Source organism: Phyllostomus hastatus, unplaced genomic scaffold (genome assembly GCF_019186645.2).
Source record: "Phyllostomus hastatus isolate PE091 unplaced genomic scaffold, TTU_PhHast_1.1 phas_scaffold_216, whole genome shotgun sequence".
Taxonomy (NCBI): domain Eukaryota; kingdom Metazoa; phylum Chordata; class Mammalia; order Chiroptera; family Phyllostomidae; genus Phyllostomus; species Phyllostomus hastatus.
This window is the reverse complement of record NW_025334018.1, coordinates 23,665,349-23,688,493: the sequence shown is the minus strand read 5'-3', so window position 1 is coordinate 23,688,493 and position 23,145 is coordinate 23,665,349. Positions and strand designations below refer to the sequence as shown.

The window sequence follows — 23,145 nt, the reverse complement described above, 5'->3', positions numbered from 1 at the left end:
GTGTGCAGACCTCAGCAGTGACCACCCTCCCTGTCCTGGCTGGGAGTGACCCATGACACCCCCTGCACCTTCCTGACAGCATCCAGCCCAGAGCAGAGCCCTGCTTCCACACACCCCCAAGTCCCCTGATAGTCCAGAGGTCACACCAAGTCCTCCCTGACACCCCCTCTCTGAGACACCCCGGTTTCCTCCCCTGTGCATCCCCCTCACTGCTCCAGGGATGGACACACCCTGTTCAACTGCACGTGTGTCCCGGGGCCTTTGGTTGGAGGGAGTGGGCACCACAGGTGTTGTCCCTGCAGCTCAGCCCCCTGGACCCACAGCAGCGGGCACCTGGGGGGCCCACGGCCACTGTCTGGGACACGCTGAACCCAAACACCTGTGTGCCCTCCCCACTGTGGGGGGGTCTCCTCCTCCTTCCCGTCCCCGACCTCCACTTCCCTGCTGAGACCCAGTGGGCGGCGTGAGGGACTCTTTACTGGATGCAGGAGGAGCCCTTCCTGGGGGACGACCTGGGTCTGTCTCGGGCCTCAGAGGAGCAGGGAGGGAGGCGGGGCGGGCAGGTGCTGGTGAGGAGCAGAGAGAGCTCTCAGGTGGGCCTGGAGCCTCTGCCCCTGACCCCACAGGAAACAAGCACAGTCCAGCCTGACTCACCTGCCACCTGCAGCTGCACCTGGGCTTTTGCATAGAAATCTCCATCTTGGAAATAACACAGGTAGGTTCCGCTGTCAGAGGCTCTGAGGTCGAGAATCTGGAGAACAGCCTTCCCCGCAGTGATGTCCTCTCTTAAAATCGAAGTTCTCCCTCGATACTCTGCTGCCGGCGTGTCCTCCTGCCCGTGTGCGTACGTGTGCACTACCTGCCTGGGGCTGGGATCGCTCCCACATCAGCTCCATGGTCTCAGCGCTCATCTCCGGGGACAGGTGACAGGGCAGCTCAGCGTCTTCACCCACCATGGCCAGGATGGGCTCGGGGGGTCCAACCACAGCAAACTGAGCTGGTCATCAGAAGGGGGGGCTCCGTCAGAGGGAGCTGGGGCCAGAGGACCAGGGGGTGCCCCAGCAGGGAGGGCGAGGGGAGAGACACCTAGACAGGAACTCAGTCCTCACACAGGTGGGTCTGGATGGGCCTTGCAGGGGGTGGGGGGGGGGCGTCCAGGGTTCTGACTGGGCCCGAAGGTAAAGGCTTCAGATGCACGAACGCAGAGCAGGTCCTACCTGAGCAGGGGCTGAGCAGCTGGACCACGGCGAGGCAGACAGGGAGGGCAGGCAGACGGGGGACCAGGCGCCTCACCATCGTTCCCTGCTGGGCAGAGAGAGACGCCAGGAGGGGCTGGGTGGCAGTGAGGACCTGGGAGAAGGCGGAGAATTCCACATGGAGACGCGGCCTCCCCAGGGCCGGCAGGGGGCACAACAGTGATCGCTGCTGACGGGAGAGCCTGGTCTGCACATGTCCCCTGGGGAGTCTCTTCACCTTCGATCTCAACGTGGAAATCACCCATGAAACACAGAACCATAATGGAAGCACCTTCACCCTCACCAGCAGGAAATCCTTGGGTCTCCTTTCAGAAACGTGCTCAGAATCCCTCCACTCACCCACACTTCCCTGCCACAGCCAGGTGCCCGCCCCCAGCATCACCCTGTGAGGGAGGCAGGCAGCACTGCTCCTAGTTCCCGCTCCCACTGCTGCCCCCTGCAGGCCGTGCTCCGCACAGCAGCCAGGACGTCCTGACCCCTCCCCTCCCGGCTGCTCAGCCCCTCCCAGGGGCTCCCTTCCACCCAGAGCAGAAGGGGAGTCCTTTGCACCCTGTACTTTTACAATTATCGGAATGTTTTAAATGTTAAAAGTTTTCACAGTGTGAGATGTATTTCCACTTATTTCTGGAAATATTTATTGTTTTTTTTATTCCTGATCACAGACAAGTATAAAATGACCAAAATATTATTTATAGTAATAATAATAGAATAAAATATTTATAACTTATAATATAATGGAAATCATAGACTTTCCTTTATATGAGTGTAAATATTTCTCAATGTATTTTGAATATATATACACACATACAGAATGGCTTTAAAATGTTTTTCATTTGAAAGATTTAGTCTCAAAGAAAAAAATCGGGCATTATCACAAAGGTTTATATTTAAGTGTGTTCATCATGGTAAAATCTGTAATAGCAAAGTATAGATACAATTTAAGTACCCAAACTGCAACCAATTTTTTTTCACAAATATATAGAAACCCTATTCATTAAAAAGCATGATTCCTAAACCAACAACCCACACAATCTCAGTGGTGCAAAGCTGAAGGCTGTTCCTGTGGATCAGGAAGAAGAAACAGATGCCCACAGTGACCACTTCCATTCAGGACAGAGTTGGGAGTCCTAGCCACACTGATCAGACAGGACAGAGAAATAAATATTATACAAATCAGAGAGGAAAAAGTAAAATTCTCATGATTTGCAGATGGCATAATACAAAATAGAGAAAAGCCTGAGAACTCCACCAAAAAAAAAAAACAACCCCAAACAACTATTAGAACTAGTATGGATGGAGTCACACTGCAGGATATAAAAGCATAAACCCACTGCATCTCTACACAGCAATACTGAATATTCAGAATGAGACATTCCTCAAATCCCATTTTCAATATCATCCAAAAGGACAAAATACCTAGGATTCAATGTAAGTGAAGAGTGACAGACCTGTACACTGACAACTGTAGGACAATGAGGACAGAAACTGAGGAAACACAAATAAGTGGGGACATACAGTGTGCTGATGTTGGGAAGGATTCATATTGTTCCAATGTCTGCACTGCCTAAGGCAACACACAGATGCAGTGCAATCCCTACTAAAGTACCAACGACCTACTTCTCAGAAGTACAACAACTAACCCTAAAATGCATGTGGAAACACAAAACACTCTGAACAGCCAGAGAAACCCCTGAGACAGAACGAAGTCGGTGGTGTCACACTCCCTGACAGGACAGGGACGTCACACGTCTGCACTGAAGAGACAGCAGGACCTGGCAGGACAGCAGTCACCAAAGTCAATGGGACAGACCAGAGAGCCAGCAGCGAGTCCTCGCCTCTGTGGGCAATCGGTCTGAGGTGAAGAGAACCTCTCCAGCATGCTGTTCACAGGCCTGGACGGATACGAGCAAAAGGGTGTGACTGCATCCCTTTCTAAACCAAGTACGAAGAAGAACACAGAATAAAAATGAAAGATTTAAATGTAAAATCTGAAACCACAAAACTGGATGAAAATGTACGTAGTGAATTCTCTAACATCACTCTTTGCAATGTCTTTTTGGGCATGTCCCCTTGGGCAAGGATAAAACATGAACAAATACATGAATGAGACCATCCCAAAGTAACAAGTGTTTGCCCAGCACAGGAAACCACCAACAAAATGAAAACACCATGTAGTAAATGAAGAAGATATTTGCCAATAATACAATTAAAAAAGTGTTTAGCTCTTAACTGTGCGGCTCAGTGTGTTGAGTGCCAGCCTGAAACCCTAAAGGTTGCCAGTTCGATTCCCAGGGAGGGCACAGGCCTGGGGTGCTGGCCAGGTCCCTGGTAGGGAGCACCTGAGAGGCAACTGATTGATGTTTCTCTTGCCCTTCAATGTCTCTCTCCCTCTCTTTTTCCCTCCCTTTCCCTCTCTCTAAACATAAATAAATGGAAATGTAAACTAAACAAATAAAATAAAAAGCAGATTGTAATAGGACCCACTTTTTAAACTGTGTTTAATATTCAAAATTCAAAAATAACTCAGACAACCAAACACCATAAAACCACACAATCTGATTTAGAAAATGAGCTGTGGGCCTGAATGGACATTTCTCCAGAGAGGAAGTACAGACGGCCCACAGACACACGGACTGGAACCCCCTCTGTGGTCAGACACTGTGTAGTTCTGCATTCCTCAACCGTTGTGTGTGTGGATGCTGCAGATTGTTCTATATCACAAGTATGTCTTTAACAATCTTCTTTACACATACATCTTTATTATATCCTCACACAAGGACATTTTCCTTCATTACTTCTAGAGGGGGAGGAAGGGTGGAGGAGGAGTAGGAGATAAATAGACAAAGAGAGTGGGCGGGAGAGAGGAACATGGACATGAGAGAGACACATCAGTTGGCTGCCCCTCCTGGGCTGCATATTCAGGGGATGGAACCCAACACCTGGGTTTGTGCCCTGACCAGGAACCGAACCCCCAGCCTTTTGGTGTGTGGGACGATGCTCCAACCAACTAAGCCACACTGGCCAGGGTTATACAATTAATCTTTAAGGCACACACCTGGTAACCCACCCCACTATTCTTTCCACATTATTTCTGTAAATGATGACCTGCTCACTTATATGTGACTCAGATAAACAGCCAGTTTGCTGAGGAATTCCAGACACTAACTTCAGAAGGAGCTCAGTCCACCCTCAGACATTCAGCTCTGGGAGATTTGCTGACCTTGACCAGGAACCTGAACAGACTGTGTTGTTTGCACTTGTCCCCTCCATGCAGAACTCTCAACACCCTCCTTTCCATGTCTTTCTTGGGTTTTTGTTTTCCTTCCTTCTCTCTGTTTACAAGACCCCTGCCTGTGTCCATTGTTCAGATTTCTTTGTCAGGAGGGACCCCCATCTTCTCCAGCTGCAGGCCCTTGAATGGACCTACTTTCCTCCCACCAGTCCCTGTCTCTCCATTATTGGCTTTCAAACAGCAGGAAGGCGAACCTGGGTTTGGTGTCAACCTCTCTTCTGGAATCTCCTAGAACACATTCCCACAGACGAACAGGAGAGACTGTGAGGGGCCTTGCCCCTCTCTGACCACAGGAAGTTCCCAGGGACGGGCAGGTGTCCAGCTCCCTGGTTCCCGTTGTCTCCCTCCCACAGGTGTCCCAGTGCAGACCTTACCTGCCCTGCTCCGTGGTCTCCCTGTGCCCTCACCTGCAGGCTCACAGCCCCACACTCCTTCTCTGGCTGAGGGACCCCCTGCAGGCTCCCCCAGCGCCTCAGCCTTTCTCCTAAAGGGCCCTGGGGCCCTGGCTTTCACCAACTGCCCCCAATTAACCTTGACACTCCCAGATGGAAATCACAGAGCAAAGGTACTCCAGGGCTCTTTATTATAGGTGAGTCTCTGATATGGATGAAAGGGTGGGTTAAAGAAAGAGTGCTCACCCAGGGAAAGGGGCAAAGTCCCTCTTTGAAAACCCTTGTTCTGTGATTGGCTTAGAGCCTTGTGTCTCATCAGTTGCTGGGCAGAAACCAGTGGGCAAGGTTGGCATGAAGCAGGACCCCGTGTTGGATGGGGCAGTGCAGACCAGCTCCAGCCCTGACTCCCACCCTCTGGGTCTCTCTGTGTGGTCACCTGCGTGAATCAGTCCTGGGTGTGGGTGGGTGTGAGCAGTACCTCACTGTACACACCTGCTTCATGTCACTTGTGTCACAGTGTGTTCAGCAGAGGAACCAGGACAGAGCAGCAGAGGGCAGTGTGGGAGCAGAGGAGGGTGCAGGAGTTACAGGGTCACTGTGGTCGTTGGCTAACGTCTTTGACAGCAGAGCCCCGTGCAGGTGTGACAGAGAGAGGGCAGGCCCCCCACCTGTCCTGGCCCCTGTGACACTCAGGTCTCAGATCCACTCCCAGGCAGCACCGTGTTCAGGTTCCCACGGGCGGTGCTGTCAGGGGCCCGATGGGCAGGTTCCAGGTTTTCCAGGGAAGGTTCATGGGGGCGTTGCTGAGAGGGTCCATCCACCCTCTGCCCCTCATCTGAGCTGCACCTGGGTTTCAGGTGTGCTCACTTCTCTCTGCTGCAGGGTCTGTGTTCTCTGAGGTTGGACGGGAGAGGATGTGAGTGTGTCTGTCAGGGGACTTGGGGACCAGCAGGGTCTACCTGTGGCCTGGGGCCTCCAGAGACACTGTGTTTAGGTCTCAAGGCTGTGAGTTGAGCCCCCAGGGCCTGAGTGTGACCGTGGCTGATGGACTGTGATGCATTCCATCGTGTGAATGTGGGTTCTGGGGTGGAGGTGGCTGCTCCCTTGTGCCCCATCTGTTCCCTGCTGCTTCTCAGTGAACAGACCTTGTTTCTGGGGGGAGGGTACTGCATGTGCCCCCCTCTGGATGACGGGAGTATCTAGGGCACAGGAGACAAGCACAAGGCCCGAGGACCAAATCTGGCCCCCCCTCCACTTTGTTGTATCCGGCCCAGCAGCTAGTTCCTCCCCAGCGGCAGCACCAAGCTCTTGGCCCCTAGTTAAGGAGTAGTTACATTTATACAGTCCTAAAATTACATTCCGCCCTTTGAAGGCAACTGTGAGGCTGATGTGGCCCCTGGTGAAAATGAGTTTGACACCCCTGAATTCTAGGGACTAAGTTTGAGCCGATGGTTTGCAGGTTGAAGTTGTTGGTTGTGTTTCTCCAGAGAGTTCCACACTCCTCCCACTCCCTCCTTCCTCTTGGGTGGACACCGTCTCTGGACCTGGAGCTCAGCAGCCATCTTGTCACCAAGAGGCCACCTGGGGATGGAAGCCACACACACTGAGAGGGCAGAGAATGGAGACAGGTGGAGGCTGGGGCGTGGATGCCTCTCTGAGCTCTCACACCAGCCCTGGACCGCCACCCTCTGGGGTCATCTCCCGTGAGAGGAACGTGAACCCGTGTTTAGTTGAAGCCCCGGGCACCTCTGGTCTCTGTTATCAGCAGCAGAACACGGTTCTTCCCGCCCCACCCCCTCCGTCAGCAGTTTGTGGGGAATATTACAAACACAGAGCACAGTTGAAAGAATGTTTCAGTGACTACTGAATGTGCCTACTGCTTGTTCTTTACTAGTTTCTCTTTTTCCTTTTTTAAATTGTACTATAGTTTTAAAATTTGAATGTATTCGGGTGATATTGATTCACGAAGCCATACAGGTGTGAAGTGTACAGCCCAGTAAAACTTCATCTGCTCACTGGTTTGTGCACCTGTCATTGCAAGGAAAGTCCATTTCTGTCCCCATTTTTTGCCCCTTTGCCCACTTCTACCCACCCCTCCCCCCTGGCTATCACCACACAGGTGTGTGTGTGTGTGTGTGTGTGTGTGTGTGTGTGTGTGTCTGGCTCATTCCTTCACCTTCTCCCACTCAGCCCCCCACCCCTCCCTTCTGACAGCTGTCAGTCTGCCCACATCCAGGTCTCTGCACACCTGCTGTTGAGAGTCCACAGTGCACGTTTATAATAGACACTTACTTCATAATCATGCATCCTTCTGTTGATGCCCCTGCACTTATTTATCTGGAGCCTTTTAAAGTAAGCTGGGAGCATCAGCACACCTTCCCCTGGGAGTGTCCACACACACCTGTCACGGAGAACACAGTCCTGAAATGCATGAGGCACCGAAGCTGTGTTTAAAACGTGGATGTAGGAGTAATTTTCAGTCGTAATTTCAAAACACTCAGTGGGTATCCCTCGCTTCTAAATGTCTAGTCTCCCTCCTTTTACAGATGGTCTGACCAGGGTCCCTGGCCCCTCCTCCAAGATCAAGGCCACCTCCAATGTTCTGTCAGCAGGAAGCTCCCCATAGCCTGACACAGGACAAGCACCCACTCAGGCCCCTTCCCTTGGTCCCCTGGCATCTGATGACAGAGGTTCTGGCTTCACTGCTGATGCCACAGCAGGAGACTGTCATTCTTGGGGACCTGTAGGAAGTGGGATTCCATGAATCCCTTCAAGATGGCAGTGTGAACCCTGAGAAATAAAGCCACCCCTAACAAGGCGTCTTGGTGAGTAACTGGGCTCACATTTTGAAACACACAGCCCAGGAGCCATTTCTGCACAGGGTCCCTCAGGCAAACTAGACTTCACAGAGAGGCCTGCACTGGTCTGCCCACCTTTGCACTGACGCTTCCCACACGTGATTTTTCCCAGTGAGCCCGCCCTTCTGCAGAAACCTCCCAGAAGCCCACTTCAAGCAATAAGACTCAGGCTTTAGCCTTCCAAGGACAGGTGTGCAGGTCGGGCCAATCAGAGCAGCTCAAACAAGAAAGTGACTTTTGGACCAATCAAACAGTAAGAATTTGGAGTCCTCATTTGCATGAGGGTGGGCCAATCAGGGCTAGAATCTAGGGACAGGGACTCCTGGACTTGTAAGGCCCCTCCCCTCTGTGTCAGAGACGCAGTTTCTCTTCCCACCTGGGACTGAACCTGGAGCAGAGGGGGCACATTTCTCCCAGGGCAGAGCAGCGGCGCAGAGCTGACTGGGGGCAGCTGTCCAGTCACTCAGTGGTCTGGGCCCTGGGCCTCTTGTGTCCAGGACAGTCCCACAGCCCCGTTCCCACGTCCCTGCTCCGTCCCAGTGGAGCTGGTTTGCACGGAGCAGATCCCCTCCCTGCCCCCCAGTCTGGGGGTCACTGTTGCTGTGGAATCGGCCGGGACCGTGGGCGCCGGCAGGAAGCTGCGGAAAGGCAGGCAGTTGGCTCAGAGGGTAAATGCAGTGGGAGCCGGGCCCCTGCGGCGCAGAGCACTGGGGCTGCACGAGAGCTCTCCCTGCCCGTGGTCAGGCCGGGGCGACAGGCGCGTCCCTCCCAGCCAACCCCACAGGGGACAGGGAGTGACTTTCCTGCCCAGCTCAGGCTGCAGCCACAGAGTGGGGGGGTGGGGGCCCTTCTCTGAGGGCCCCTGCTGTATCACCCACAGATTCATCCACCGAAAGCTTTGCTGCTAGAAGTCGAATCAGGAGGAGGGACACATTCCAGTCTTGTCGGGAGCACCCCGGTTTCTCTGACACAGAGAAGCCACCTGGTTCCCAACCAGATGGCAGCTTCTGGGCAGATGGTTTCTCACCTCTTTGGAGTTTCCCGGGATCCGGGGTCCCAGGCGCAGTTCTCACCCAGACCTGTGGGTGGCGCTGGGAGGGAAATGGGTGTGAAATGGGTCAATATACTCAGAAAGGTCCATTTTCACTAGAGAAAGCTGTGCTGTAGGTAAGGTCCCCTGCTCTGCACGTGAGTGTGTGTGTGTGTGTGTGTGTGTGTTGTGAGCCCACAGGGAGGGGCCGCCCAGCAACGCTCGTCTCCACTGCGGCGAGGACGACGTCCAACTGAGTCGGGCACCGGGAAGGCAGGTCCAGGCCCGGAAACAGAGAAGCAGGTGCCTGCGGATCCGACCCCGACGTGATGAGGAGGAGCAGAGCGGGGGGAGGACCGCCAGGGCCACTGTCCAGGCAGGGGGGCTGGGGATGAAGACTCCTTCTGGAAGGAAGACTGGAAAAGTCCCAGTCAGTGAGACCAGGGAGACCCAGGCGAGAGCACCCCTGGGTGCACCTCTGAGGAGCTCGCTCAGGTCCCTGCTCCGTCCTCTTCCCTCGCAGGAACCACAGCGGGGGCCGCGGCTGGGGGCTGGTACAGACAACTCACACACGTGACCCACAGAGCAGAGGCCGCCCCTGTGGCCCACACAACACACCCACGCTGACGTCTGCTGGGCGCGCTGGAAACACCCCGTTGTCAGGGAAACAGACAGACGCCCAGGGCAACCCTCCCAGCAGCTCAGCCACTCACCTGCCCCGCCACACACACAGGAGCAGATGCCTGGCCAGGACACCCCGCCCCCCAGACAGGCCCTTTCTGCCTCTGCACCCCTTCCTGTCACCCCAAATCCCTCAGGGGGAGGCTCCCTCCTGGGCGAGGCCCTGCAGCCCCCAGTCCATGGACGGTTTTCCCTCAAACAGAAGCCGTCAGCTGGTTACTAAGTAGTTCTAGGTTTGTCACCTGTCAGGGCTGGGGAGACAGAGGAGCAGCAGCACCTGCAGTCCCAGTGGGAAGGACCCGATGACTGAAAACCCACAACCGTCACCGTCCCCGCTGAGCCGCCCTCACTGGGGCCTGGTCACTGCAACCCCCTCCTTCCGGCCTCTGCTCCAGTCCCTGCCCTGGCTCCTGTCTCACAGAGACTCCACCACAGGCCCCCTGGGGCCTGCTTCACCCCATCTGGTCTGGGCCCCTTCCAGGTCCGCACCCCCCTCCTCCCCTTCTCCCTGCACTCAGTCCCTCCCCCCACACCTGCCTCCCGGGTTCCTAGAAACTGCCAGACGTGCTGCTGCCTCAGGCCCCTGGCCCCTGCCCTCCTGCTCCCTGGTGCTCACCCCTCACGTGCCCTGTTGTCCCTTCTCACAGGAGCCTCCCCTCACCTTTCCAGTTCCATCACCGCTCCCCTGCCTCTAGCCTCCACATATATCCATTCCCAATTAATTTTTCTATAGCACATCTCACACTCTAATATATTAGTTTAATCAATTATTTTACTCCTGCCTTTAGTTGTTTTATAGATTAGTCTCTGATTTCTAGATGGGGAGCCCCATGAGGGAAGGGATCCTTATGCATTTTCTTTACTGATTTATCTCTTGTTTCTAGAACAGTGCCTAGAACATATGTGATCCTTGTGAAGTGTTTGTTGAATGACTTTATGAGTGTCTGTAGATACTGACTATCCCAGTTCCATCTTTGGAAAACTCCATGAGCAGGAGGGGAGGCTTCAGCATCAGCACCAAGAGGACAAGAAAGCCCCCTGCATGCACACTGTGCACAGTGTGTGATTGTTCTGAACACACAACTGTAGCTGCAGCATCAGAACAGTAACAGGGAAAAATGATCAGATTTATCCTCAGAGACGAGGCTCCTCCTCCTGGGATGGGAGACTCTGTGATGCCCCCTGTGAGGAGGGGAGGCCTCAGCTCAGCTGTAGCCTGAGCTCCTCAGGGCCCAGGACCCTCCCAGCCCCGCCCCTCCCCCAGCCCCACTCAGGCTCCCAACTGTCTGCTGAGGGTCCTGTGTCCACAGGCTGGGCCCCCAGAGGGCAGGGAGCTGACCTGGAAGGAAGACCCCAGAGCCCCTCTCCTGGCCCAGCAGGTGTTGTTGACAGAGCAGGGCTTGTCCTCACAGAGCTGTCCCTGATGGTCACGGCCATGGTGACCCTGCAGAGGCCGTGTGTGTCATTGGTGTGAGCCTCCTCCAGGGCGGGCATGAGCTCACCATAGGGATCCCCCACACTGTGCGGGGCTCTGGATACCTCCCTGTGGAGGTGAACTCCAGCTGTACACCCCAATCCTCCTGGCCCTTCATCTCAGTGAGGGGCTTGGGCCCCGGGCCTGTGACAAACATGTCTAAAATGTCTATTTCTAATGCACATGGCAGTCAAGGACCCTTGGAGATCTCTGAGCAGCAGCAGGGCTACTCCGTGGGGTTCCACCGTCTCCCCTGCTCACGGCCCCACTGAGCTCACTGTGCTTCTCAGGACTCGATCCACTCACTCAGCCCTCATGCAGGGGGAGGCCCCCCAACCAGGTTACATGGGATCCTAGACAAACATCTGCTGGTCTGTGGGGGGCCTGAAGTGCAGAGAGAAACGATCCCCAAGGGTCACACAGTGAAAAAGTCACCAAAGAGAAACAAGGGACCTGCCCCCATCAGGCACATGATGGCCTCATCTCAGGATGTGGCTGGTTGGAAATGACAGTGGTGGATGGCGCTGTCCTGGGCTGTGACATTGTGAAGGAGCAGGGCCACCCTCCCCTGCTCACAAAGGTTGTTCGTCCTCGGCACTGTCTCCACTGGACACTGCAGGTAGCGCACGAGCAAGGGCCCCACCAGCAGTGACTCCACCCCTGGGACCCTGTCCCCATGTCATTCCCTTCACCTGACTTGTTCCCTCACATCTGTCCCTGCGAGAACTACCCCAGACGTTCCCAGCCTGGAGGGTCTCAGCTCTTCTGACAGCAGCAAGAGGGGCCACCTGGGTCCCGTCACTGCAGGGAACTCAGCTCTGCCAGCAGCCAGAGTCAGCAACGCAGACTGGTCCCTGGGTCACCCCCAAAACAACAAACAAACAAACAAACAAACAAACAAAAAAGAAAGAGCAGCCGGCAGACACCTTAAACACAGTCTGGCGAGAGCCGTGCTGGATTCTGACCCAGAGAATTATGAGATAACAGATTTGTGTTGTATTAGGTCATGAAATTTATACTATTACAGCAAAAATAGAAAGTTAACCCAATAAAGTTGGGAAACAATGTGCCCAGGAGGTAAACTCTGAACCTGGTGAGTCATCCATGGGGTTACATCCAGAAAGAACTCTGTCAAAGGGTGACAATTATTGACACATTTATTTAGCACAGGTGACATGACACCCACATGCAGGGCGAGGAAACACACAGTGAACAGTCACAGTGACGATGATGATGAGGAAGAGGGGCCTTTCCCCAGGACCCACAGGTGACAGGAACCTCAGTGGGTGGTCAGCGGTGGGCGCCATGTCCTGGACGTGGGTCCCACCGTGTGATGAAACTTCCACTGACGTCTGTCTGTCCCCTCCCCCCACCGTCCTGCTCACAGAGGACCTCCAGGTGGGAGGTGGGAGGGGGGGTCTGCTCTGTGCCCACAGGTCACGGGCTGGTTCAGAGAGTGGCCGCTGGTCCCTTCTCAGCCTGTGTGATGGGGTCACTGTGAGTTTATCCCCTGGACCTCGGCGTCCTGCAGAGCCCGTCAGTGAAGGGTGGACCATGGCTCTGACAGTTGACCTTGAAGGATCCCAGTGGGGTGTGGCCTTCACAGTCACCTGCAGTGACCTTTACCCTTGGTGCCCTGGGAGGGACCCTCAGGGCTGCCCATGACCCTGCCCAACAGGACAATCAGCTGCAAAGGGAGAGACGAGAGGGAGGGGGAGGGGCAGGGGATGGCCATCTCCCAGCAGCACTAGGTTCCGTGTGAATTATGTACCTCAGTGAACTTGGCCCTGCCTCAGTTTCCACAGTATCCAAATAAGCTACATCTCACAGGGATTTTGGGAATGAGTGAGATTCACCTGAAGCAGCTAGCACAGCACCCAGTACCTGTGAAGTTACCAGAGATGTCAGCTCTGGTTGTTTGAACCCGGCTGACCCACCTTTGGAAAGTTAACTCACAGTCTGTACCCTTTTCTCCTTGTCTCTCATCAGGAAAAACTGAATGTTAGTGAAGCCCGTCACTCAGTGTTTTTAGTGTTTTCTCGCTGAGAGGTTTGCTGTTCACGGGCCCTCAGCTCCAGGCTGGGCAGCAAGAAGCAGAGACGATTCTTCAGCCTGAGGGTCCCCATTCCCAGCAGCTGAGGACGGGGCCACCGGAATCTCCAGGGAAGGGTCAGGCCCTGGGTCAGGAACAAGGGACCTCCTCACTGCTTTCTGTGCTGGGCAAATGGTCAAGGGAGTGGGCTCAGTTGTCCAAACCCAGAAAACAGGCCTCAGAGGCCCAGAGAAGCAGGTGTGTGGGAAGGTGAAGATGTGAGACCCATTGAAGGCATTGTAGAACGAGACCTCCCCCAGCTCACAGTCCAGGAAAACCCCGACCCTCTCAGGGGGGCTCACATTGGTCAGTGTGGTCTGTGGGTCTGTGAGAGCCCAGAGGTACTTCCCAGGAATCAGCCCCACTGTCCAGAATCCATTCTCAGGGGACATTTTATCGACACCTTTCCTCCTCACACTCTCCCTGCACACCCCGACACACCACTGTGCCCTGTCCCCCACCTCCACCTCCCAGAAGTGTCTCCCCGATATGAAGCTCTCACAGCCCAGCACACAGTAATTCCAAAGAAATCTCTTGGGGTTCTCTGGCAGGTTCTGCCATGTGTCTATGTGCTGCAGGCTCCTCTTGTCCTCAGAAACCAGGAGGGTGGGGTGCGCCGTGTCTGGATCCAGAAACACATCCGCTGCAGGGGGTCAGAGGGCGTGGGGTCAGCCGTGGTGCCTGGACCTCAGAGTCTCAGCCTTCAAGGCCTGGGTCTGGGCAGGAGGCCAAGCCCACAGTCTGGGGTCCCCAGCCCACCCTGGACGTGACCCTCACCCGTGCCAAAGACACTGCAGGGGTCTGGTGTTTGGTGAGGAAGGGGAGGGTGAGGAGGGCTGGGATCTACCATTTTCCTGTTTCTGCCCCAAAATGTCCATGTCCACCTGTGCTGTACAGTCACATGGATTAAACGTCAGCCCTGGCTCTGCCCCCTGAGCTGGGGGACGTCCTTTCCTGCACAGTCTCTCTTTCCTCAGACACCAGCTACGGAATATCTCGAGTTCAATTTCCTGTCTGTGAAGTGGGGGTAAAACACTGGTCTCTGGGGAGGAATAGGACAAATGGGTGGTATACTGAGCCCCAGGCTGGGCACAGAGGAAGTGCCTGGTGTGACAACAGACACCGTGTCCCTCCTGTGCTCGGGGCCAGGCTGGGGCCCCATGTGCTCTGGGGTCCACTCCCCACCTGTCCCACCCCCTCTAGCCCAGGACTCAGTCCTCCATGGACAGCACCCCTGGGCCCTGGGCTCTGGTTACTGTGGGGTTTGGCCAAGGGGAGGCACAGGCTGGACACGGGAAGGAGGGAGGAGAGGGGGCACAGCGCTGACCCCCACGACCCCCAGGGAGATGCTCCACCCCAGCTCCTCCCCCAGGAGCCCCCTCTCGAGCCCCAGCTGCCTCCTCCAGGCCCCAAGGAGTCCTCCCTGTCCCTCTGCCCTCGGCCCAGGGGTGGTCACAGCCCCCACTGCTGGGAGCCCGGGGGCCCCATATGTCCTTGTTGGTTTCCCTAATGTCACCCCACCTGTCACTGTGAACACACCCAACCCCATCTCTGTGCCAGGGATTTCCTTCACCTCTTCCTGCTGTGACCTTTGACCCACCTCACTGCCCTCAGCCAGCACACCAAAGCCTCCAGGTGACGGTCATCCATGTCCCTTAAACACGGCCGTGAGCACTTTTGTCAGTAACAGCCAGAGTGACAGGGGCACCGAGGTCAACTCCACACTGGGGACCGTGTGGATGATAAAGGGTCACCTGTCACAGGACCACCGGGAGGTGTGGCTGGTGCTGCCCGCATTCTTTGTCCCTGTTCCTGTCAGTCATCAGTGCCCGAGTCACAGTGTGAGAAAGTGCTGTAAGGGGTGTGTTGTCAGGGAATAATCTGTGCAGGTTGTGGGGTCCTCTGTCCTCTCTGACCCTGCACCCCTGGGAGTGAATCACCCTACAACACAGTCTGTTACAGTCTGAGGAGTTGTCTGCATCGGTTTTAGGTCTTAAGACACCTTCTCCTCACCGTGGTCATTACCGTCAGACAAACACCCCCTTCAAACAGGCCGTCTGTTTCCTGTGGGTGTTCTGACAACACACAGTCACCACCTCACTCGGTCCTTGTCCCAGCCCTCACAGAGCAGCAGTGACTGTGGGACACGGCAGAACTCGGGGACACACAGGGGCAGGAGGGGAGGAGCTTGGTCAGGTCACCCCCTCCCCCTCCCTGCAGCCCCTCCCTCCAGCCCTGCCCCTCCTGCCTCTGCCTCCCACAGAGACCTGTGGACCCCAGGACAGCTGCTGTCCCTGGTCCCTGGGCTCTGGGCAGCAGGTGGGGCACACCTTTGAGGCCCTGACCTCAGGTCACCCACCCAGAAACTGTCCCAGTCAAAGAGTTGGAGAGGAAAGAGGGAGCAGGGGCCCTCGGGGGTTGTCCTGGGGACACAGAGGGACCCACTCACCAGGCTGGAAGAGGGCCATCTTCAACTCTGGAAGGAAGGAGACACAGACAAGGAAAGGTCATTCTTTCTGTGTCCCCCCCCACTGTCCTCACTGAGCCCTCTTCTCTCTCCTCTCCTCAGTCCCCTCCAACGTCCACTCCCCTTGTCTGCAGCTCTGCGGGCCAGGCTGAACCCTCTCCCAGTGCTGGGCTTCCCCCATCACGCTGGGGCCGTGGGGACACGACCAGGCTGTGCCGGGTGTGGGCGTGGGTGTCAGCAGGGTGAGGGGACACTGGGTCTGGAAGGTCCTCTCTGAGTGACCAGACAGGAGGGGGCGGTGCAGACACAGAGAATGAGCCTCTGAGCTGGATGGGATGGCCCCTCCCCCAGCAGGAAAGGCTGCACCTGCTTCCCCCACAGGAGCCGGGAAACCAGAGAGCCTCAGGCTCACTCACCTGCATAGGCCTGAGACCGCTCCCCACCTGCAATGGAGACAGACAGTCACCTGAACTGTCCTTTCTGAGTCGGTTCCTTTCTCTCCCTTGTGCCCCCTGTCACCTTCCTGTGTGCCCCCCCCACCCTCCCCCACCTCCCCCTCTGCCTGGTCCCTCCCCGGCGCCCCCTCCTCTTTCCATCAGCTGCAGCTCAGGACCCCCAGGCAGCCTGCACGGGCTGTCCCAGGGTCACCGCACAGCTGTCCTGTCCGTGTCTGTGCAGCAGTCACCTCTCATCCCTGCTTTAGCTTCTGAAGTTTCAGTTACCTTCTGTCAACCACGGTTGGGGAGAGTGAATAAAAGTTGCAGAAACAAACAACTCATAAGTTTTAAATTGCATATCACTCTGAATTGTGATGAGGTCCCCTGCTGTCTGCTCCGACCTGTCCCCTCAGGAATCCCCCCCGAGTCCAGCACGTCCACCCTGGGGGTCCCTCCCCCCCTTAGTCACTGAGGAGCATCTCTGTGACAGACAGATGATCACAGTGTCACAGCGCTGGTGTTCAGTCACCCGTATTTTACCTATTAATGACCCCAACGTGCAAGAACAGTGATGCTGTGATGCTGTTTTGCCAACAAGAAACCTTCCTTCACATGAAAAGGAAAAACCTCGTGTATTCAGGGTTTGGGACTATCTGTGGTCAGACACCCCCTCCAGGACCTGGACCGTGACCCTGTCATATAAGCGATGACCAGGTTCTCCAGGACCTGGGTGTGTCTGAGCACACGCTGCCCTGTGTACACACGCGTGTACCTGTGTGCTGGGATTCATTCCCCTCAATCTGCATTATTTCCTGCCCACTCCGGAAACAATGGACTAACGTAATGGGAAAATTTCAGATACTATTTTTTCAGCAGTGACGGTAAGTCCGTGACAACTGACACAGCCACTCCTGTTTTTAAGACACTTTTTGCCCTTTCTGCCTTTCTTTTCGGTGGGCTACAGAGTTTGTGAACCAATCAGGGCGGGAAGGACAACCACAGAGTCACCTCCCTGCCCACTCTCCTTTCTGGGTTCCCATGGTGTCCTGCTTGTGCGCCCCCTGGTGGAGAGAGACGGCAGCCGGTTCCCCGGAGACAGACCACTGCCTGGTCCCCCCATCAGCGTCCTCATTCCTTCCCCTGGGAGGTTAGCGGGGAGGGAAGGGACTGAAATATAGGAGCAGAGAGGCTGAGATGCAGGTCCAGGTACTCACGTGGTAGATACGGGATGTTAGTCCACCCTGCAGGAAACAAGGTGAGGGGTCAGTGACATGTGTAATGCAGGGACCCCAGGACGTGTGGGCCAGGGATCACCACTTACTGAGCTTGTCCTGCAACTTCTCTGGAAATAAGCAGAAAAAGAAAGTCCTTTAAAGGGAATCAATTAGCGGACCCACCTGGGTGGTGCGGGGTGGGCCTGGGAGGTCGTAACCACCCGCAGCGGGGCCTCACCTTTGGCGCCTCGCTCCTGCTGCTCCTTGGCCTGAGCTGCTGCTTTCTCCACCTGAGCTGCTGCTTTCTCCACCTGAGCTGCTGCTTTCTCCGCTCGCTCCGTCTCCTTCTCCTGGGACAGGGCCTGGATCTTCTTCTGCTGTCGCCACAGGAAGTACCACGTCCCCGCCAGGAGCCCCAGCAGAGCCGGCAGGGTCACGCCCAGGGCCACCACCCAGGGCTGCGCGTTCCTGAAGAAGGGGCCTGCGAAGGGTGAGCCTCAGCTGAAGGCCACCCTGGGTCTCAGAGTATCTGGGGACTGAGAACAATCGTTCTCTCCCCAAAGTGCCCAGAACTTTCACTGGCACGTAACAGCGTTGTCTTGCAGTAACTGCCTCTCACAAGGGAATATTTTGAATATAAAAGAATGTATACAAAGTCATTGGAATCTCTCCACTGCTCCTCCCTCTGCCACTTATTATCTCCTTCTGAGTCACTATAACCTGGGGATTAAGATTGTGAACTTTGGGACTAGAGGGTTGGGGTTCCAGTTCTGCCTGACTATCTCCATGATCTTAAACTAATGACTTAAGCATCTGATCCTGGTGTTCTGTTCAGTAAGAGGATTAAATTAATGCTTATGCAGTGCCTGTCACCTAGTGAGTGTTATGCAAGTGTTGGTTGTATTTTAAAAACATTAATATCTTTTTATTTTTTCTTGTTCACCCCGCAGACAGCACTCTACTCCAGCAGTCCTGCATGTGTTCTCCCTGCTCCCCCGGATCTGGGCGACCTTCCCACCTCAGCTCAGGGGGCAGGTCTGTGTCTGCTCTCACGGGGCAGCGCCCCCTGCACACACGGCCCCTCGGGGGCACTTGCACCATCTCTGACTCTTTGTTGTTACAGTTAATGGTGCAGGAAATAACCTTTTATATGAGACACTTCACACAAATGCAAGCTGATCTGTCAGATAATTTCCCAGAAGTGGGTCTTGCATAACTGAGTGAGTACTCTGGATGAGGTGGCTCTGGTGCCCCCAGTGGCAGTTGTGCTTATTGACACCAAAAACCCACCAAACAATAGCCACAAACCTCTAAGAGTCACTGTCTCCCACAAATTCCGACATCAGAATGTGTCACCATCACCTCGTTTTTCCTGTGTTGCCAGTCTCACAGGTGGGAATCACCTCCCTAGTCAGTGTGATCGGACACCTTTTCCTGCGTCATTTCCTGTTCTGTGAACTGATAATTCCTGTTGTTTGCTGTGTTCTACTTGGTTGTTTTATAGTTTAAGGAGATCAGCCCTTTTTCTAAGATTTGCATTGTATATATTTTTTCCCGTTTTCTCATGTCTTTGCTGACCTTGACCATTTGTCCCCAGTTCCCATCCCCTGGCACCATGTGTGGCCATAGGAAGTGCTCAGAAGGTGCCTGTGACACAAACAGCTTCATGGGGAAGGAGCACCAGGTCCCTGCTCTGTCCCTTCTGTTCCCTGCAGAGACCCAGGTCAGCAGCAGACAACCACACCTTCCCCTAGGGGGCACCCAGGAACCCAGGGAAGTGGGCAGGGCACTCACCTGGGATGGAAAGCCTGGATGACTTTTTCTGGCCCAGCAAGGGGTTTCTGATGACACAGGAGACGCCCTCCCCAGAGCCACCTCCCAGGATCACAGAGGCTGAGGCTGCATAAAGGCCCTGGGGGTCTGCAGCCTCTGTGGCCACCTCAGCAGACAAGCTGTGTCCCCTGGCGTCTCTCCACTGGATCTGGGGCTGCGGGTACCAGCCGGCAGACGTGCACTCCAGACGGATCCCTCCAGCCTCGTAGCCCTTCATTTCAATGTGGGGGTCAGAGCCCAGTGCTGGGGAGGAACAGTGAGTCTGAATCCTGGGGAGCCCTCTGCACTAGTGAGGGTCTCCACAGCAGGGAGGGGCACACGCACCCTGGATGAGCACAGCAGGGATTCCCCAGGAGCTGCTCCCAGAGTGTGCTGTGCAGGAGAGACTGACCCACAGTGTGACCACTGCCTGACCATCGCTGGACCCTGGTGCTGGATCCAGGGGGATCTGGGCCAGAGCACACATTGCTTCCTCTAAATCCCTTTAGAAACTTCTAGGCCCTCCCGTCCCCCATGTCCCAAACATGCTGGTTCCAGGAATAGCCCCTCATTCCACCCTGGGCAAGCAGGTAAATTCCCCCTTATTTGAAGCAGGTCCCACCCCAGGGCCCCTATCCTTCACACCTGTCCTGTGTGAGCCTCTGCCCTGCTGTGTGGTGGGAAAGATGTGCACTTGTATTGCTGCTCCAGGTGTGTTACATGTGTATCCCCATATGAAACTCTGATGCAATTAATGCTGCAGGTGTCAGCCTCTTTGGGGCCCCTCCACCGTGGGAGGTTTCTGTCACCTGACTGTGGAGAGGGGAACACTTCACAGAAGAGCGCTGACCCAGGCAGGAACTGTGGGGTTTTTCTACCTGACACTGAATCCCTAAACACAAGGGGAGCAGGGGGAAGCCCCTTACAGACCTGAGAGGACAGAGTCCTGTGGGGAGGACTCTCTCAAAGGACCTGTGATCCACAGGGAGGGACAGAGTCTGGCTCAGGAGGCCCCCCAGGGACAAAGCCAGGACCCCCCACAGTCCATCCCCTGCCGGGCTCCCCAGGGACCCACCAGGCAGAAGCCCAGGGTGGGGCTGTGTCCTGAGAAGGTGAAGTGCAGCCCTGACACCCGGACACGAGCACTTTCATGGGGCAGCCCCTCAGACAAGGTCACTCTGTCACTGGGACGGGTCAGGACAAGGTCAAGACCACTCAGCAGTCGGTCTGAGCACAGAGGAAGCAGGAACAGTGTGCAGACCTCAGCAGTGACCTCCCTCCCCTGTCCTGGCTGGGACTGACCCATGACACCCCTGCACCTTCCTGACAGCATCCAGCCCAGAGCAGAGCCTTGCTTCCACATCCCCCCAAGTCCCCTGACAGCCCAGAGGTCACACCAGATCCTCCCTGACACCCCCTCTCAGAGACACCCCGGTTTCCTCCCCTGTGCGTCCCCCCTCACTGCTCCAGGGATGGACACACCCTGTTCAACTGCACGTGTGTCCCGGGGCCTTTGGTTGGAGGGTGTGGGCAGCACAGGTGTTGTCCCTGCAGCTCAGCCCCCTGGACCCACAGCAGCGGGCACCTGGAGGACCCACGGCCACTGTCTGGGACACGCTGAACCCAAACACCTGTGTGCCCCCCACTGTGGGGGGGTGTCCTCCTTCTCCTTCCCACCCTGACCTCCTCTTCCCTGCTGAGACCTGGTGGGCGGCATGAGGGACTCTTTACTGGATGCAGGAGGAGCCCTTCCTGGAGGGGCGACCTGGGTCCGTCTCAGGCCTCAGAGGAGCAGGGAGGGAGGCAGGGGGGCAGGTGCTGGTGAGGAGCAGGGGGAGCTCTCAGGGGGGCCTGGAGCCCCTGCCCCTGACCCCACAGGAAACAAGCACAGATCAAACCTGAGACTCACCTGCAACCTTCAGCTCCACCTGGGCTTTTGCATAGAAATCTCCATCTTGGAAATAACACAGGTAGCTTCCGCTGTCAGAGGTTCTGATGTCCCGAATCCAGAGAGCAGCCTTCCCCGCAGTGACATCCTCTCTTAAAATTGAAGTTCTCCCTCGATACTCTGCTGCCGGCACGACTTCCTGCCCGTGTGCGTACGTGTGCACTACCTGCCTGGGGCTGGATCGCACCCACATCAGCTCCATGGTCTCAGCGCTCATCTTCGGGGACAGGTGACAGGGCAGCTCAGCGTCTTCACCCACCAAGGCCAGGATGGGCTCACGGGGTCCAACCACAGCAAACTGAGCTGGTCATCAGAAGGGGGGGCTCCGTCAGAGGGAGCTGGGGCCAGAGGACCAGGGGGTGCCCCAGCAGGGAGGGCGAGGGGAGGGACACCTAGACAGGAACTCAGTCCTCACACAGGTGTGGTCTGGACGGGCCTTGCAGGGGTGGGGGGAGCCCAGGGGTCTGACTGGGCCCCAAGGTAAAGGCTTCAGATGCACGAACGCAGAGCAGGTCCTACCTGAGCAGGGGCTGAGCAGCTGGACCACGGCGAGGCAGACAGGGAGGGCAGGCAGACGGGGGACCAGGCGCCTCACCATAGTTCCCTGCTGTGCAGAGACACCAGCAGGGGCTGGGTGGCAGTGAGGACCTGGGAGAAGGTGGGGAATTCCACATGGAGACGGGGCCTTCCAAGGGGCCAATTCAGGTGCAACCACAATGGCTGCTGACCGGAGAGCCTCCTCTGCAAATGTCTCCTGGAGAGTCTCTTCACTTTGGATCCAACACGGAAATCACCCAGGAAACACGGAACGGTAGTGCACATACCTGAACCCTCTCCGCCAGGGAGTGCGGGGCTCTCCTGTGCGAACGTGCTCAGAATCCCCCCACTCACCCACAGTCCATGCCACAGCCAGCTGCCCGCCCCCAGCATCACCCTCTGAGGAAGGCAGGCCCCACTGCTCTGAGTCCCCAATCTCTCTGCTGCCCCCTGCTGGCCGTGCTCCGCACAGCAGCCAGGACGTCCTGACCCCTCCCCTCCTGGCTGGTCAGCCCCTCCCAGGGGCCCCCATTCCATCCAGAGCAGGAGAGTCCTTTGCATCCTGTACTTTGAAAATTACGTGCATGTTTTGCAAGATACAAAATCAGAAGCCTGCTGCACTTCTATACCCTACTGATGATTCATCTTAAGGAGAAACTTTATAAATCCCATTTACATTTTCATCAAAAAGCATAAGGTACCCAGGAATAATGTAACGACAGACCTGTGCCCTGCCGACTGGAAGACGATGAGGAGGGAACCTGGAGGGCGCACACATCAGTGGGAGGACACACCGAGCTCGCGGGTGGAAGGGTTCACACACACACACAGAGTGTCCTCAGGGCTACAGCAGCACGCAGGTTCCAGCAAGGCCTGTGAAACACCAGGGGTCGTCTCCTCAGAAGTAGGGCGACTAATCCTAAACTTGCTACGGGTCCAGAAAGACCCCACATAGTCAATCAATCTTGAGAAAGAAGGAAGTTGGAGGAGTCACTCTGTCCTATAGCAACGCCCCAGCATAAACACAGACTGTAGTTCAATGGGACCCGGCAGAGCCCGGACAGGAGCCCTCACTCACGTGCTCAGTTAGTCTGTGACGACGGAGGGAGGAGCGTACAATGAGGCTGGGAGTCTCTCAAAACCATGGGAACACTGGACAGACACAGGAGAAGCAATGTACCTGGGTCACTCTCTTGTACCACCTGCCAGGAAAGGAAAGTGGATCAGAGATTTAAGGAAAACCTGAGACCAGAAAACCAGGAGAAAACACAGGCGGTGAGGACTCTGTGGTTCTGCTCGTAGTGACGTCCCCTTGGGTGAGTCTCCTCCGGCGAGGGCAAGGAAGGACGAACAGACAGATGGGACCATGACCAACTAACAAGTGTTTGCACAGCACGGGAACCATCAACAAATGAAAAGACAATTTACTAAATGAAGAAGATATTTGCCAATAATGCATTTAAAAAAGGCATTTAACTCTGGCTGGTGTGGCTCTGTGTGTTGAGCGATCCAGAAGATCACCGGTTTGATTCCCAGTCAGGGCGCAGGCCTGGGTTGTGGGCCAGGTTCCAGCTGGGGCCCTGCGAGAGGAAACCGGCTGATGTTTTTCCTGAACTTCAGTGTCTCTCTCCTTCTCTTTCTCCCTCCTTCTCCCC

The 23,145-nt window shown here is 55.7% G+C and overlaps 2 protein-coding genes across 4 annotated transcripts in view; both read right to left on the bottom strand.

Moving 5' to 3' along the window:
* The window catches only part of LOC123804533 (butyrophilin subfamily 3 member A3-like), a 32,143-nt gene that overhangs the window by 7,604 nt on the left and 1,394 nt on the right, over window positions 1–23,145 (bottom strand). For 2 of the 3 annotated variants that reach the window (XM_045816894.1, XM_045816895.1), the window contains exons 2-9: window positions 22,569–22,692; window positions 22,215–22,363; window positions 21,473–21,601; window positions 20,915–21,256; window positions 18,988–19,269; window positions 17,432–17,674; window positions 17,301–17,321; window positions 17,194–17,220 (exon numbers count right to left, since the gene is read on the bottom strand). In XM_045816894.1, the coding sequence (XP_045672850.1) occupies window positions 17,194–17,220; window positions 17,301–17,321; window positions 17,432–17,674; window positions 18,988–19,269; window positions 20,915–21,256; window positions 21,473–21,551 (994 nt within the window). In that variant the 5' untranslated portion in view covers window positions 21,552–21,601; window positions 22,215–22,363; window positions 22,569–22,692. The remainder of the gene's footprint in view (window positions 1–17,193; window positions 17,221–17,300; window positions 17,322–17,431; window positions 17,675–18,987; window positions 19,270–20,914; window positions 21,257–21,472; window positions 21,602–22,214; window positions 22,364–22,568; window positions 22,693–23,145) is intronic. The other variant, XM_045816897.1, reaches the window with a different exon arrangement.
* LOC123804540 (butyrophilin subfamily 3 member A3-like) lies at window positions 12,123–15,571 on the bottom strand. Its single transcript, XM_045816902.1, has 2 exons — window positions 15,525–15,571; window positions 12,123–13,718 (listed from the first exon to the last, which is right to left on the bottom strand). The coding sequence occupies exons 1-2, from the start codon at window positions 15,541–15,543 to the stop codon at window positions 13,042–13,044; spliced, it is 696 nt and encodes a 231-aa protein (XP_045672858.1). The 5' UTR covers window positions 15,544–15,571; the 3' UTR covers window positions 12,123–13,041.